The sequence below is a fragment of the Schistocerca piceifrons genome, chromosome 4 (assembly GCF_021461385.2).
Source record: "Schistocerca piceifrons isolate TAMUIC-IGC-003096 chromosome 4, iqSchPice1.1, whole genome shotgun sequence".
Classification (NCBI taxonomy): Eukaryota; Metazoa; Arthropoda; class Insecta; order Orthoptera; family Acrididae; genus Schistocerca; species Schistocerca piceifrons.
Window position 1 is genome coordinate 404,548,806 of NC_060141.1, and position 16,901 is coordinate 404,565,706.

The 16,901-nt window shown below is 44.0% G+C and overlaps 1 protein-coding gene across 1 annotated transcript in view; it reads left to right on the plus strand.

Moving 5' to 3' along the window:
* LOC124794841 (UNC93-like protein) overlaps nucleotides 1–16,901 on the plus strand; it is a 234,053-nt gene that overhangs the window by 176,825 nt on the left and 40,327 nt on the right. Inside the window, exons 4-5 of the mRNA XM_047258506.1 lie at nucleotides 2,401–2,611; nucleotides 15,456–15,618. Of these exons, the coding sequence (XP_047114462.1) occupies nucleotides 2,401–2,611; nucleotides 15,456–15,618 (374 nt within the window). The remainder of the gene's footprint in view (nucleotides 1–2,400; nucleotides 2,612–15,455; nucleotides 15,619–16,901) is intronic.

Here is a 16,901-nt window from a genome sequence, read left to right on the forward strand (position 1 = left end):
GTGACTTAGCAGATGATGGCCGGCCGGGGTGGCCGAGCGGTTCTAGGCGCTACAGTCTGGAACCGCACGACCGCTACGGTCGCAGCTTCGAATCCTGCCTCGGGCATGGATGTGCGTGATGTCCTTAGGTTAGTTAGGTTTAAGTAGTTCTAAGTTCTAGGGGACTGATGACCTCAGAAGTTAAGTCCCATAGTGCTCAGAGCCATTTTTTTTAGCAGATGATGTTTTTCTGATTTTTCCTGTATGTCATATAACTGTTCGGTACGGTGCCTCTTGAACCACCAAACACTTCGGCTACCTCGGTTACATAGGCACTCGTCTTACGAGCACCAACAATTTGCCGACGTTCGAATTCACTTGGCTCTGACATCATGCACCCTCAACGACACAGAACACTGTTCTCACTTGCAACGTATTGACGACATTGCACAGGTACCGACATGGCCAAATACTACAGCGCAGCCTGCAGGCTTGCATTTATGTTCAAGCATGCATTTCTCGCTGTGTTTCTATACTTTTTTCCAGCCCCTGTTCGTGACACTTTAAAATATTCAGGCCTGTTGGGTACCGCATGTGCCCGTTACCGAGTAGGTAAGTATGCAAGGTAGTGCCGTTTGTACAAAACTATGCTTTTATTTTATTGGTATACAATACGCTACATTACATTACAATACTGTACGCAATAACAAGACTGTTAGACTATTCAGTCACTTAATCACAGTCTTTGCTGTGTACTGCCTGCCAGCTTCCCGATAAAAAGTTCTATGCCTGTCTATAGAACTGCTGTGGTTTCGAGTTGATGATATCTGTTAGCCAATTGCGAAGAGAAGCTTAATCATGAAACACGTCTTGAAGAATAGAAGTTGAAAAGGTTATATGTGCCAGATTTCACATTTGTCAGGAGAAACAAAATACAATTTATCCTTTTTGTACAACTTACTTGTATCCAAAAAATCGAGAAAGTATTCTGATACCACAAAATTATGCTGCACAAATCAACATTGCAAAACGAGAAAATAATCAATGTATTAAGAACGTTCTAAGTGGGAGTTGGCTGGACCTAAGGCAAATAAGAAAGTTTTTAAACTTCCTGATAGATTAAAACTGTGTGCTGAGCCGGGACTCTACCCCGGAAACTTTGCAAGTCAGAGTTTGTTTAGAGTACGCTGCAGAAATTTCGATTGCAAGCCGTTACAAATACTCCACGTCGTACCGAACTCTCCCTATGCGATTTCCGTATTTTCGGAGACCTGAAGAAAGACATTCTTGGCCGTCGAGGTGGTTCGGAAGAAGTGCTCGCTTGGATACAATCATGGTTTCGCAGGCAACTGAAGACGTTTTTTCCGTGAAAGCATTGACCATCTTGTCTTACAGTGGGATAACCAGTTCATGTACTTTTTTCCGTCTGCCTCGTTTTCAGTTTACTGCAATTACAAAAGCTGAGATTACCCTTAACAAGATGTAGTAGATAGAAGACCATTCGTAAACGCAGAAACTGTGTACCTGCAAAACTTTTAGGACGGTTGAAATTGAGTTTATGATGCGTATAATCGCCTGGAACAATGAACTGGCATTGCGGTTTTCAGAACAATCGACGTAGTCTGTGAGATTTTTCTTTGTTACATAAAGCATTAGACGCTACCATGCAGGAACATACGTGATGTAGGAGGTGTCACAAAAAACTCAGGAGAATTATTAATTTCGAGGGCTTTATACATCCGATTTTCAAGAATTTTTTTTTATCTTGTTAGTATACATCCTCCTCATGTATGTTTGTATTTTCAGCATTTTTCAATATTTAGTTTATTGTTGACAGTCGAAAACGTTATACGTGTTTTCGAGTGCTCGTCGAATCTTTACATTCGAAAAAATGAATCAAAGAATTTACATTAAATTTTGATTTAAAAATGGAATAAAGTGCAGCACAGCATTCGAAATGTTGGCTGTGGATTTTTGGCGAATCTACTTTGAGTAAGACAAGGATTTATGAGTGGTATAAATATTTCAAAGACGGTCGAGAAGACTTTGAACATGACGACCGGTCAGGACGCCCTAGCACATCAATTACTGACAACAATGTGGAAAAAGTACAGAACATGGTTCTGGAAAATCGCCGAATCATCATCAGAGAGGTTTCGGTTGATGTCTGCATAACCTTCGTCCCACGTGAAGCAATTTTTTCGGATGTTTTGGGCACGAAACGTGTAGCAGCAAAGAAACTTGTGATCTCTCTTCTGCACCCAAATGAAGCCATTATAAAGATTAGAGGCAGTGTTACACAGTATTAGTGCGATGTCTTTTCGACAGTAACTAATTTTTCGCCCAGTGTGCTGGTGCACTTGTAGACACAGACGTTCTGGAGGAGAGGGTGCTAATGCAGGCTGCCTTTCTCGTTTGCAGTTCTGTCGAGTGGCGCCCACGGAGGAGGCGGCAACGGCTCGGCCAACGCGCAGGAGATCTGCGGCGCCAACTTCTGTGTCAACGTGGCTGGCCAAACGGAGAATCTCAACCGACCGCCCGACTCTGAGATCTACGAGATCAGCGGCATCTACCTGGCCTGTGTGATCCTCGCCGTCGCCATGGTCGCCCTCCTAGTCGACCCACTCACCAGGTAAGCTACTCCTCTCAGCTCTCCCTCTTCAAACTTACTCAGGTTCCCTGTCATCAGATTTGACACATCCTTCGTTTCTACCAGACTGGAGGAAGTCTCTCCATCTTGGTTCACTCGGTAGATATAAGGGTTGCGTATTGGGCAGCAGCAGTATTGGAACTTCCATTCACTCATTCGTAAGCAAACACCTTTTGGTTAATCAGCCTTACGTGTTTCATTGTCTTTCTGCATCACTCCTGGCGAACGCTAGCAGATTCCTTGAATAAGGTCAAAACCCACTTACTTCCTGCTGGAACAAAGCTTCCGTTCCCTTCATTTAAACAAAAATACTAGTTACAAGTTAAGCACAGGCTGAGAGTCGAGCGCACAACACAAACTTACGGCTGCCCGCAGATACGCAGAGAATCCAAACTGAATCGAAAAGCTTGTAGTATGGATCAGCATGAAGAGAAATGCCAGCGCTTATTTGGTAAGCATGTAGATTGGGAATACGCTATTGGCTTTTTGGCGATCTGCGGATAGCCTCATCCTGGCCCAGAGGCCAAAGTATCAAGACACGTGACGTGACATGTTGCAGATGGACGTGTCTCAGGCCCCTGGCAGTGTGCTCGTTCCCCGCTGCACGTATGTGGCGTCGCCGGTTGTAGGTGCGAGTAATCTCTTGCTGGCTACAAAACTTTTCACCATCTCTCAGCACAGGAGGAGTTCCATCTCTAATGCCCTCCATGTCGACCAGACATAAAACCCTACTTGATTTTTATTTCTTTCTTGGTACAATTCTACAGCCTACACCATCTATAATCTGTTCAGCATATTCCATCTTACCTTGTAACTTTTACATTCTAATGCTTATTCGATAACCAAATGCTTTAATCCCGGACATTTCAGATCACATACTCCACCCATCTGCATCTACATGTACATCTACATTTACACTTCGTAAGTTACAACACGGACTGTGGTAGAGGGTACACACTGACGTGACAAAAGACATGGGATACCTCCTTATATCATGTCGGACCTCCTCTGGCCTGGCGTATTGCAACAACTCGACGTTGCATGGACTCAGCTAGTCGTTAGAAGTCCTTGCAGAAATATTGAGCACTGCTGCCTCGATAGCCAACCATAATTGCCAAAGAAATGCTGGTGTTTGAATTTGTACACAAACTCGTTCCATAAAAGTCCGATGGCTCGCAAAATTATTCGCTCAAATTGTCCAGAATGTTCTTCAAACCAGTCGCGAACAGTTGCGAACCAGTGACATGGTGCGTTGTCATCCATACAAATTCCACCTTTGTTTGGGAACATAATGTCCAGGAAAGGCTCCAAATGCTCTTCAAGTAGCCGAACATAACCATTGATCGATTCAGCCGAACCAGAGGACCCAGTCTGTTCCATGTAAACACAGTCTGCATCATTATGGAGCTACTACCTGCTTGCACAGTGCCTTATTGACAACTTGGGTCCATGGCTTCGTGGGGTCTGCGCCACAGTCCAACCCGACCATCAGCTCTTACCAACTGAAATCGGGAATCATCCGACCACGCCACAATTTATCAGTCGTCTAGGGTCCGACTGATATGGTCACGAGCCCAGGAGAGTCGTTGCAGGCTATGTCATGCAGCTACCAAACGCACTCGTGTCGGTCGTCTGCTACCGCAGCCCATTACTGCAAAATTTCACCTCATTGTCCTAACGGATCATGCAGCCATGTCTCGATCCCTGAGTCAGCAGATGGGGACGTTTGCAAGACAACAACCATCTGCACGAACAGTTCGACGACGTTTGCAGCAGCATGAACTATCAGCTCGGAGACCATGGCTGCTGTTACCCTTGACGCTGCATCACAGACAGGAGCGCCTGCGATGGTGTACTCAACGACGAACCTGGGTACACGGATGGCAAAACGTCTTTTTTTTCGGATGAATCCAGGTTCTGTTTACAGCATCATGATGGTCGCATTCGTGTTTGGCATCATCGCGGTGAACGCACGTTGGAAGCGTGTATTCGTCATCGCCATACTGGCGCATCACCCGGCGTGATGGTATGGTGTACCATTGATTACACGTCTCGGTCATCTCTTGTTCGCATTGAGGGCACTTTGAACAGTGTACGTTACATTTCAGATGTTTTACGACTCGTAGCTCCACCCTTCATTCGATCCCAGCGAAACCCTACATTTCAGCAGGATAATGCACGACCGCATGTTGCAGGTCCTGTACGGGCCTTTCCGGATACAGAAAATGTTCGACTGCTCCCCAAGCCAGCACGTTCTCCTGATCTCTCACCAAATGAAAACGTCTGGTCAATGGTGACCGAGCAACTGTCTCGTCACAATACGCCAGTCACTACTGTTGAACTGTGGTATCGTGTTGAAGGTGCATCGGCAGCTGTACCTGTACACGCCATCCAAGCTCTGTTTCATTCAATGCCCAGGCCTATCAAGGCCGTTATTACGTCCAGAGGTGGTTGTTCTGGGTACTGATGTCTCAGGATCTATGCACCCAAATTGCGTGAAAATGTAATCACATGTCAGTTCTAGTATAATATATTTGTCCAATGAATACCCGTTTATCATCTGCATTTCTTCTTGGTGTAGCAATTTTAATGACCGGTAGTGTACAACTGTGTACGCGAAACTACCGCCATCTGCACATGTGCATATCGTTATCCCACGACTTTTGTCACCTAGAATGGAAGTGGTGCGTGTTGTTGCTGACGCGAGTGGAGCCGCTTAAACGCGAGATGCCCTCTGCGTCGCGGTACCAGCTGGGCGAGTGGTACAGAAAAGCAGCTGGATGAAACTGCAACAGGTAGCGGAAGCACGGTCCGGTCGGCCGCGCGCAAAGTCAAGGCCACCAAGGCAGCACATCTCCTGCGGTCGCACCGCCTTTTGTTAGCAGAGGAAGCTTTCGTCACGTGGTCGCGGCTCGTCTCCTGAGACAAAGAAAAAGCTGTAGCGAAGCCTTCCAGGCAATTAACACAATCTTATTACCTCGTGGAAATTACGCGCGGCCACGAAAAAGTTCAAGAAATCTGCAGAGTAAGTGGCGACCGGTCACTGGCTCTAACTGTTTTTACGAACTGTCTACGAGCGTATGTGATGGGTCTGGAATTAACAATGTTTTGTTTTATCCGTTATAGATAGAGAATTTCTTTACTGTTCAGAGTCAATGCGATTTCAGAACATGTAAACAGTCACATTTCGTCAAATGATCGAAATGGTTCAAATGGCTCTGAGCACTATGCGATTTAACTTCTGAGGCCATCAGTCGCCTAGAACTTAGAACTAATTAAACCTAACTAACCTCAGGACATCACGCACATCCATGCCCGAGGCAGGATTCGAACCTGCGACCGTAGCGGTCACGCGGTTCCAGACTGAAGCGCCTAGAACCGCACGGCTCGAATGATCAAGTCAGCTATTTCAACAAGCGTAAGGTCTAGAGAAAATCGGTAAAAGTAGCTTCAGAATAATAATTATGCTGTTGTTACTACGTAGTAAACGTTATTATTATCGTTTTTGTTATTATATGGTTTTGGGCGAGGAATCTCTACCTAAAAAATTCACTTCACTCAAAGCTCGAGTATTCTCGGCTAGTACAGTGAGTTCATTCTACCGTACAGAGTGTGGAAACAGATATAACTGCGATTTCTGACTGCGTTGTTACTGATTCACATAAAAGCATTGCTCTTGTTGCCACCAACCTGCGCGTGTAGCGTAACGTGCAGCGCGCTAGCTTTCGAACGCAGAGAGGTGAACCAAAGCCGAATCTAATCTGCGCGACGCGTTAACCACCAATTTTATTTCAATAACGTTAATGTTATTTTAATTAATTTCTTAGTCATAAGAAACAATATGAAAAGAATTTTTCCCGCTGTTTCGTTTTCCAAGAGGGAGGGAGATTGGAGGGGGGGAGGGGAGGGGGAGAACAAACGGAATTATTCATACGCATCTCCAGAGGTTCAGAAGACGACTGCGCAAAACTTACAAGAGATACTGGAAACAGACACACATCAGTGGACAGCGCATCTCTCCACGTTTGTAACTCATACTTCAGTATGGGCTTCGTTTGTGATGTGGGAAGCGTCAATTCGTGGGCGCAAGTCGTTGACGCGATGCGTCCGGGAAGCCGCGAAGGCAGCCCGCTTTGCGAATCTGGTAATCGGGTTGCCTATCTGCAGGTGCGAATTAAGTCGATGACAAGAGTTAATAGTAAAACTTGAAGACAGCACGACCTACAGGTGCAATGTGTAATTATAAGAATTCTGCCAACCATTACTAGGCTTCCGTTAACCAATGGGACACAGATGCATAGAGATAACAAGCAAGAAATTCCAATTGGTTCTTTGATAACCTATCGTGGGACACATATGCCTCGTTGGATAGCCAAAGAGTTAATGAGCGTGGGCTGGTACACCGACAAGCGTTTTTTGCGGTTTTGGTTTTCACGGCTCACAGACACGTAACGGACACGACTTGCCTCCCGTAGGTTTCCTTAATGACTGTAACTTCAGGAAGGGAATCGAGCCACAAAGCAGAATAACAAAAATTAAATTTGCCAAATCCTGAAAAAGAGAACTCTGCACTAGACGGGATACATGCTATAGAAAAGAAAGAAACCTTTGTGGTCACGTAAATATCATTTACGCACAAGACAACTCAATGTTTTTTCATGAGAACATAAAAAATAGCATTTACGTATTAAAAGTGGTATGTGCACGTTAAAATTACTTTTAATCGCTTACTTTAATTTATAACCCGAAACCTGTCCCCAGCCTAGTCAATAGCGTTCGTTAACTAAATTAGTAATTACAGATCATCGTTATTGTTATTATTGCTGATGGATGGGTGGTTAGTGCGTCGATCTTAAGCGATTTTGGGCAACCTCTGTAAAACTAAAACTAAATGGCTAGACGGGGACCTGAGGCCCCGCTTCGTTCGGTACAGGTTATTAGATATTTCTCCCCTATCTGGAACTCTTACCAGGTACGATTAATAGAGGCGATAGGGAAAAGATCCAAGAAGGGTAACGCATTTTGTCAAAGATTCACTTAGTAAGGACAGAGAGCGTCACGGAGATGCTAATATTACTGCACCGGCAGACACTAAAAGAGAGGGGTTGTGTTCACAAGTTCAGATCTATTTTAGATCAGTAACAGGCTGACAAATCCTCCCGTAAGAATAGAATCTCCAAAAGAACTACGGAGAACTAATTTGCTTCTAATGAAATTTGAAGACGATATTTCGCGTTGAAATTGTTACTGGTAGCGTAGACAAACAAATAAAAATTCGTGGTAATTCAACTGCTATAATTTCACATGCTAGACAAGGGGAAGTCAGTGTTACTGTTCCTTGGCTTTTCACCGTATTGTTAATTTGAAATTGTTCTCGTGTTCTTCCTCATCATAGTTAAATCTCGCGAATTTTTACTAGACCAGATTCAGGCAGATTATAATTTTTGTTTCCTTTTCCTGTATTGGGACGGGGAGGGGGATGGTTGGGAGTAAACGGAGATGAGACGCGTTAGTTGGAATGAAAAGATCAATCTTTAAAAATTTGAGCCCTCTGTGTTTAAACTTAGAGTGTGGGTGACTGCATTGTCTGAACAGGAGAAGCAGGAATACTAGTGGTGGGGACATCCTGTAAGCCAAAAGCAGATAAGCAATCAGATCAATCCCCTCCTCTCATACTGGCGTAGTCGCTACATACTACGTTCCTCACTCCTGAAAGTCTCTCATCTTCACGAAATAACGCTTCGAATGATTTAGGTAATAGTCAAAAATACCGTCTGCCCAGGATCGTCTGCAAGTGCAACGGAGAACCGTTTGTATCTGCTGAGAATGTTGTCTTACGTCACGTGTACAGGTAAGTCATTAACTCATCAAGGCAGTGCTTATCCTTTGTGTGACCTCCTGACGACATTGAGAAACTAAGTGACGGAACGTCGACCCTGGTCCGTGAGAACGGATTAGTAGCGTTTTTCTTTACCAGACAAGGGAAAAAATGACAAAAGTGCCAATTGCGTGCCTCTCTCTCCTCCATACCAAAAATTAAAGGTTTTACGTCATTTCGCGGAATGTAAACATGATGCGTACTAATTGTGAAGGAGCAAGGTAAGATGATATTCATGTTTCTGTGCAAATTCATTATTTGAAACGTTACAAACAAGTCTGGTCTAATTAAGGTTGGAGGGAAGTATTTGTCGAATATGAAACTAAAAGCTACAGAGAGATTTGATATTGGTTAAAATGTCTTCCTCTACTTTGTTGCTCATTATAGCACACTACAAGAATCTAAAAGGAGTCCCCCCACACTACAGTTTTTGTCGAAAGTGTCGCACCTAGTACTCAATGACTCTGCCTATCTTCATATAACGTTCTTTGATTTCCCCCACATTATCGCATTCGTGGGCAGAAAGCAAAGAGATCTCGGTTCAAAGACTAAAATTGTAATACTACCGTACCACGTTCACGGATATTAGGCCACTTGACGGATTAAGGAACTTCAAATGAAACTGTCTGAGGAGAGGTGGGTTCTGAGGCTGGCAGAAAACTGTCTGCGAAAGACAAAGTTCCTATTCTGAGTACTGTTCAGTACAGTGTTTTACTGTCACAAGTCGTTCAGATGAGCCATTTATTTTTTGTTTTCCTGAAATCTCTGAAGGCGCAAATCTGTGACTGACAAGCAGGGCCTTTGATTTTAAAGCATTGGCTACATTTTCGACTTCGTCTGTCGTTGAAACTTATCCAAAGATGACTACAACTGTCAATTACAACCAAGAAAGAGATTTTTACTTGCAAGCATCTTAAAACAAAATCGGTTGGCGCTATAATTAAGCTACGACTGCAATGTCTGGTAAATGTACGAATTTAGGGATGGCGCATTAATATTTAATCGATTTACATTCGAGTTCACAGACCCATGACCCGGTGAACTGTAGGCTCTTCACAAACGAACATAAATCTAGCGTCTTGGCGACTTCACGGTCATTAGAGATTAAGTAGCAGCTTCGTTCGTTCCCGCATTGGGAACGAAGTCGGTCGTGGCCTACTCCAAGGAACTATCGTGGCATTCGCATTAAAGACTAGACTTCCTCTGTCGATACTGGACGTTAGCCTCAACCTGTATAAAAAGCGATCAAGTTGGATAAATTTCCTCTTAAACTAACGTACAGTTTCCAAATAAATCTGACAGAAGACACCGTTTGGTGTCAGTATTGGCAAGTGCCTTCTACTGTCAAAACTGTTCCTGCCGGAAAATAGTGAAGAGAACTAATATATTTAATGAATGCCTCGATGCGGTTGCAGTTCACCTCGCAAAGTGAACAGAAAGAGTACACCCCTTTCCGCAACACAATTTGGGTCGACAGACTCAAAGTGCGGCACACGATACAATCCAGCTTCCACTCTATCGTACACGCGTCCTTGCGTGATACGCTGTGAAATGCTTTGGCACAGACGACTCCTGCACACTCCACACATTCTCCTGGCAGCCTGAATTGCCAGCAAATTAACAGGACTGACGGGAAAATTGACCATACCTTCCACGAACTCGATTACTCCGGATGTTGGAGAGTCGTGAAAAGCACGACAGCGCTGAAAAAAAGCAGGATGCGGGCGTCGAGGCGACTGCAGAACCGACAGCATGATTTTCGGTTCCATGGTACACAGAAGCTTTCGCGACGACTGTGGCTACAGAAAAGTGAATCAGCTCTCATTATGTCCTTACTCCACTTTACGCACCTGCACGTTGACCCTGAGTGGAGTGTTGTGGAGTGAAGGGAGAAATGTGTGTGGGAAGTTCGGTGTCCCCACATCATTGGTTCTGACAAAGGCCAAAATATCGCAAGGAGTGTCTTGAAACGAAGGCAGCTAAGCAGCGACAAGTAGCTGCTAGCCTCGTCGCCATCAGTTACTCATTTTTTAGCTCTTTAAAAATATATTTGCGATTACTGATTTCGGCCCTTGACGCTTCCTGCAGGAAGCAACTTGATTTGATACAGAGTATTTAAGTTATAACCTATCCTCCTCCTTAGCCGAGGTCGTAACTGATTTTATAGGTCCGTTCCAATTTTGGTAGGGGAGAAATATTCATCACTATTATTTTACCGACAAAGGAACATGGTGTAAATTCCCTGATAGCTAGAGTATGCCCTGTCTGCTGCTTTAAATCCCAAATTTCTATTCTGAACTCCATAGAGTGAGGTGAGGCGACACTGTTGATGGCGATCCATCCGCATGTCGAATGGACTCCTTAAGTCTGACGATTCCTCTGATGCTGTTCGAGAGAAGTAGACTATATACCGGTACCAGGTCTATCCTCTCACTTCTCAGACAATGTCGTTAACAACACAAAGAAAACTGAACACATTATACACACAAGTAACTGTCATCTGCAACATACATTTCTACTTAAGATACAACACTTGCGGAGTGTAGTGGTAACATGCCGAGCGGATGCAAACGAAAAAAAACTTACCCGATATATGGAGATGACTTGAGAATGAGCACTCCATCCAACACTTCCATAACTATTATATATCTATATCTACGCTCCCAAAGCTCCTAAGGTGTCCGGTGGAGAGTACTTAGCGTATCAGTATCATATCCCTCTCTTCCTTTTCCATATCTGAATAGCACATGAGAGGAACAATTTTCGGTGAGTCCTATATGAGGGCGAATTTCTTTGATTTTCCGTCATGATCATCTTTTTAAGTGTATGTATGAGAAAGTAATAACGTAATTGCTGGAAACGTAGCCTATCGGAGTTTCACAGCGATAATCTCCGTGTAGCACCACGCCTCTCTCGCAAGTCTGCCACTGGAGTAACATTAGCGACTCCGAGACACTCTCTGTATTTACTAAGTGAACTTGTGACGAAATGTGCGGGTCTTCTTTGGACTTTCTCTCTATAGCCTCTATTAATCGTACCTTGTAAGAGTCCCAGGCGGAGAAATAATACCTTAATAGCTTGTACCGAGAAAAGAGGCGCGTTGGACTCCCATTCGGGAGGACGGGTGTTCAGATACCCGTATGGCCGTCCAGAGTAAGGTTTTTAAAGGTTGCCCAAAATCGTTTACGGCAAATGCTGGAATGGTTCCTTTGAAAATGATACGGAAGATTTCCTTTGAGATGCTTTCTCAACCCAGTTTTGCGTCATGTCTCTGATGATCTCGTCTCCTTTTCTTATACTTCTATCAATAACCGGTCGAATTCACGTAGTTATTATACCTGCAACGAAATTACTGAAGACATCTGCATGTTACACATACCCGCCCGGATAGCAGCGAGCGTCAGCACTCCGTTTCCGGGATTCGCGGAGGCGCGCCGTCTCTGGATGAAATCCGCCCGACGGATTAACGGCGATGGCTGATCATCCGACCAGCCTGAATGTGGTTTTTAGGCGGTTTCCCACATCCGAGTAGGTGAATGCCGAGCAGGCACTCGTGTCCCACCTCAGTTACGCGATTCGCAAACATTTCACAAACATTCTCACTCTTTCACCCGGTTAACGCTAGACGTAGACAGTTGGGTATACAAAGTCCTTCCCGAATGGAGGGGAGGGGAGGGGGGCGGGGGTTAGTGTCGACGGAAACAGCATCTGACCAACCACTACCAAACTAATCTCCGTCCGAACAGGCATTGGAAGGCCCAGCTGTACCGACCGACCACCGGAGCCACTACTTCTTAAAAAGGTAGCTCCGTACTTGGCCTCTCAAGGGCTGCATACAACCCTCCTGCCAAAGCGCTCCGTAGACCCGGACGGTCACCCATCCAAGTGTTAACCAATTCCAAGTCACTGGCCTACCACTGACACTGCTAAATCCAAATTAACATGCCTACCCCGTGCAGATAGGGATAACGCCAGTAAAACAAAGAAGTTCCACATGTTACACACACAATGATGAACCCAAACATATCACCTGTTTAATAGCTTCCTAGTCTACCTCTGAAACGCATTACAGCGGCGATTCTGCTGGGAATGGATTCGAAAGTCCCTGATACAGTTCGGAAGGCATGTGGACCAGATGTCTAAGCACAGGTAAAGCAATTCAGAGCCAATGGTTGCGTTCCAAATGTATTCCATGGGGATAAGATCAGGCAAATACGAGTACAGATCCTTACCACTCCGCCATTTTTGTTGTTAAGAGGCTTGCGAAGAGACGTTAGTGCACTGTCACGCTTCGCGCTGAGTATGAGTAGGTCATGTCTCGTGTCATTTCAAATTCAAATCTCCGTCATCTTTGTTCAGAAGTTACTTACCAGTCTACCAACCATTGCAAAGAGTTCTGACACATTAAAATGAAATACTACTTGCTTTCATAACAAGTCCACACTTCCTGCAAGAGAGAGCTTTATAAAAAGTGGCAGTAACTGCTCAGTGACGTGCGTGCGAAGAAGAGAAACGTTCAGTATTTAGCTGACGACGTGGGAGGATCAGAGGCCATGCAGGCGACACGGCTTACGTAAAGCTCCAGCTTCCTTATCGAGGCTGTCATCTGGCAATTACGGGCCTCACTGTCAGCAACATGGCTACTTGTCGGCGTTCCGGCTGTTAGCCGCCATCGTTTCGAGACATCCCTTGAGGAATTTTGGCCTCTGTCGGAACCAACCGTGGGCAACACCGAAGTTCCCACAAACACCTCTCCTTTTATATCACTCTCTTCCATTCAGGTTCACGTTGTCTGTATATAAAGTGTGGATGTCTGAAATTTGTATCAGAGTAAGTTGCTAAGTAATCAAATTCGTACGGCACAGCCGACTAGTAGATCCTGAAGCATTATATCAGTTAGGAACTGGGAAATATTTTCCTTCATTGCTCGTATTGACACCTTTCCATCAACATCATAATTATTAGCGAAAACAGGCACGGGTAAAACTACGCGATAATAGAACCAAAAAAAGTTCCAGTAAAAATAGTTTCGTAAACAAGCTGTTTGCAACGTAACTGAGAATGTGTCGTTACGAGCGCCCACTGACGTCATTGTGAAATATTGTTCCAGTTAGTACAAATTTATTTGAAATATAAACTTTTTGATTAAGCACCAATCTCAGAGGTGTCGAAATATACCACAGTAATTATTCTATAAGATGTTTCCTCTAAATTTTAGTCATTTTCATCAGAAAAGTTCCAGAATGGCTCTAGTCTGAGTGAACTGGTCTTGTAAAGGAAGTAACGAGCGCGAGTGCAAATTGAAGCATTGTTAGGTTGAAGCGTTGCCTAATAAACAGTGAGTATAACTACAACTGGCGTTCATCGGAATTACTGAATACAAACCATATTCATCACATCATTTATGAAGTTACAAAATAATCAAGTTGTATAAAAAACCAAATAGGGACTTACGGCTGGTACTACGCGCACGGTCACAGCTCTGACTCCCCTCTTGTTTACCTGTATGTGAGTTCTTAGCCCACAACTAAATTGCTTCCGATAATTTTAATTAAATTTGAGAGCGCCAATAACCATCGAAGTAAAGCGAGAGGGAGATGAACCTTACAAAATTCAGGCAGCAAGATCTGCGTTTCAGATTCTTGCATTATCACAAGTTCCTGGGCACCACACTTGAACTTTACTTCTCAATAAGAATGCACGTGGTAGACATTTCACGTGCAGCTAAAGACGACCTTACCTTTGTTGGTATTTTAACGCTACATCCGCGTTAGATAAATACAGGTTAAAACAATAGAAGAAAGGAATACAAAAATCTTACAAGTTACGCCGTAACTTTTATTTGTAAAGCAGTGTAACATTATCGCCCAGAAAAGAAAACTATAATATGCCCATGAAATATAAAAATTGACAAACGCGGGAACCCCATTTCAAACTTTCCTCGTTACCCACACTGTTCGATATTCTAAAGGGCGCATATCTTAGCATTAGAAGCAACTATAACTGATGCCCGAACCATTCCACTTTCCGTCAAAGGTACATTTCAAAATAACTTTACACGGCTAGCCTCTGGTATAAGCGCTGGAATAATCTAATCAGACCTCTCGTTGGCCTTAGCACCAACCTTGTTACATTCCTAATTGGCCTGCGGCAATAATAAAAGATTCATGTCACTGTTGGGAATTTAGTGCTTGCCTTATCGGCATCGTGTGCAAAAGTTCTTTACGTGCTCTGCAATCTTTATATGCTACAAGAGTAGAAAACAGATTTATTTTCCGTCGGTCAGTCGCTGAGTTATGTTTTAAGTTGACCAGTTTCAGGTAGTGTCAGATCTATTGAGCAATGTAAAAATAAACGACAGTTGGGTTACTGATGATTGTTTTTATAATATTTCAGAGGTAATTTTTTTTTTCTTTCTAGTTACGGTGCAGACATTGTATAAAATACCTTTCCTCGTAATTACAGAGAAACTAGTCTTAACGAAACTAATAGTCTCATTGTCATTTGCTAAAGCCACATACTTGTCATATACGAAAGCTGTGGCTTTATATCAAAATATTTCAAAGAAATTTGGTTTGTGTAGAAAGCCTGAAATGTTAATGAATACCACCTACACGTATTAAAAGATTTAATAAATACGATCTTGAAATAATTTATACACAAAATATTGCACAACATTAAACAAAAAATATTACGGAGGATTTCCTCGACAGACGATACATTTTAGTAAAAGGAAACAGTAAAAACAATTATTTCGTTTAAAAAGTGCTTCATGTCCATTGGCAAGACAGACCGAGAAAATTTTAATCTTGAACAGATTTCTGCAGGAGACACTGCTTTTCGAAAAATCAGTTGCAGTGTAATCATTTTACCAGTTCAGAATTTGGGGGCGGACGCTAGGGTTTGCTGTTACAAGCGTGTCCTAATGCTCGCCGTCTGATGTTGCAGGTACGGAGAGCGGCAACGGAAAGGCGACAGCGCCGAACTGAGCGGCATTCAGCTGCTGTCGGCGACCGCATACCAGCTCAAGAAGCGCAACCAGCAGCTGCTCATCCCCATCACCGTCTGGATCGGCATGGAGCAGGCCTTCATCGGTGCCGACTTCACCCAGGTAGGCAGCCCCGCAGCGCACGGGATACTCCGACGCAAGCCACACTTCCTTGTACGCCACCGCCTGTATCACTTACCTTCATCAATGACAGATTCGTATTCTGGCGCGATAATACAAAAAAAGGACATCAAGTAGAGAAATCTCTGGTAAAAGTTTAGTAAACACTGCAGTATGTCTTTTTTATGCAAAGCTGCTGCGCGCCAAACGATAGCCGTTGTTATAGACAAAGAAGTGTATGCATTGCAGAACTGAACAGAAACTAGTCTTTGCATCAATAGCAATACTAATAAGCTCTCCGGCCAAAATACACTGACAGAAAAAAAATCGGAACACCAAAATATAATTAATGTAGAATAAGGAAATTTCGGAACTACATTTTTTTCTACGTTACATACTTATGTGATTAACATTGCAATATCACAGGTTATGGTACGCGTGACTTAGGCCAATGCAGATATGAAATCCTGGCACATTAGTAACCGGTGTAACCGCCAGAATGTTAAATGCAAGCACGCAAACGTGCATGCATTATGTTGTACAGGTGCCAGATGTCAGTTTGTGGAATGGAGTTCCATGCCAGCTGCACTTGATGGGTCAATACACGAACGGTTATGCTGGTTGTGGGTGACGCTGGAGTTGTCGTCCGATGATGTCCCATATGTGCTCGATTGGCGACAGATCTGGTGATCGAGCAGGCCAAGGTAACATGTCGACACTCTGTACAGCATGTTGGGTTACAACAGTGGTACGTGGGCGAGCGTTACCCTGTTAGAAACATCCCCTGGAATGCTGTTCATGACTGGCAGTATAACAGATCGAATCACCAGACTGACGTGCAAATTTGCAGTCAGGTGCATGGGCTTACCAAGAGAGTGCTTCTGATATCACACTAAATCACGTCCCAGACGATTAGTTCAGGTGTAGTTCCAGTATCTCTAAAACGCAGACAGGTTGATAATATTCTTCTCGGGTGTGCAGCCGGATGATAACGTCATCTTGACACAATATTTCCGCGGTCCAACTGGCCGCCATCTTCAGGTGAGAGTGCTGGTACACGATCTCGTCAGTTCCGGCGAGATCGTGTACCAGCACTCTCGCCTGAAGATGGTGGCAAGTTGGACAGCGGAAATATTGTGTCAAGATGACGTTATGATCCGGCTGCACACCCGAGAAGAATATTATCAATTATTACGGCGGGATAGCCTTCGTAATCACCGCAGACAGGTTGATTGCAGACCCTCAGCTGGCCTCCTTTTGTCCAACACACGGCCATCACTGGCATC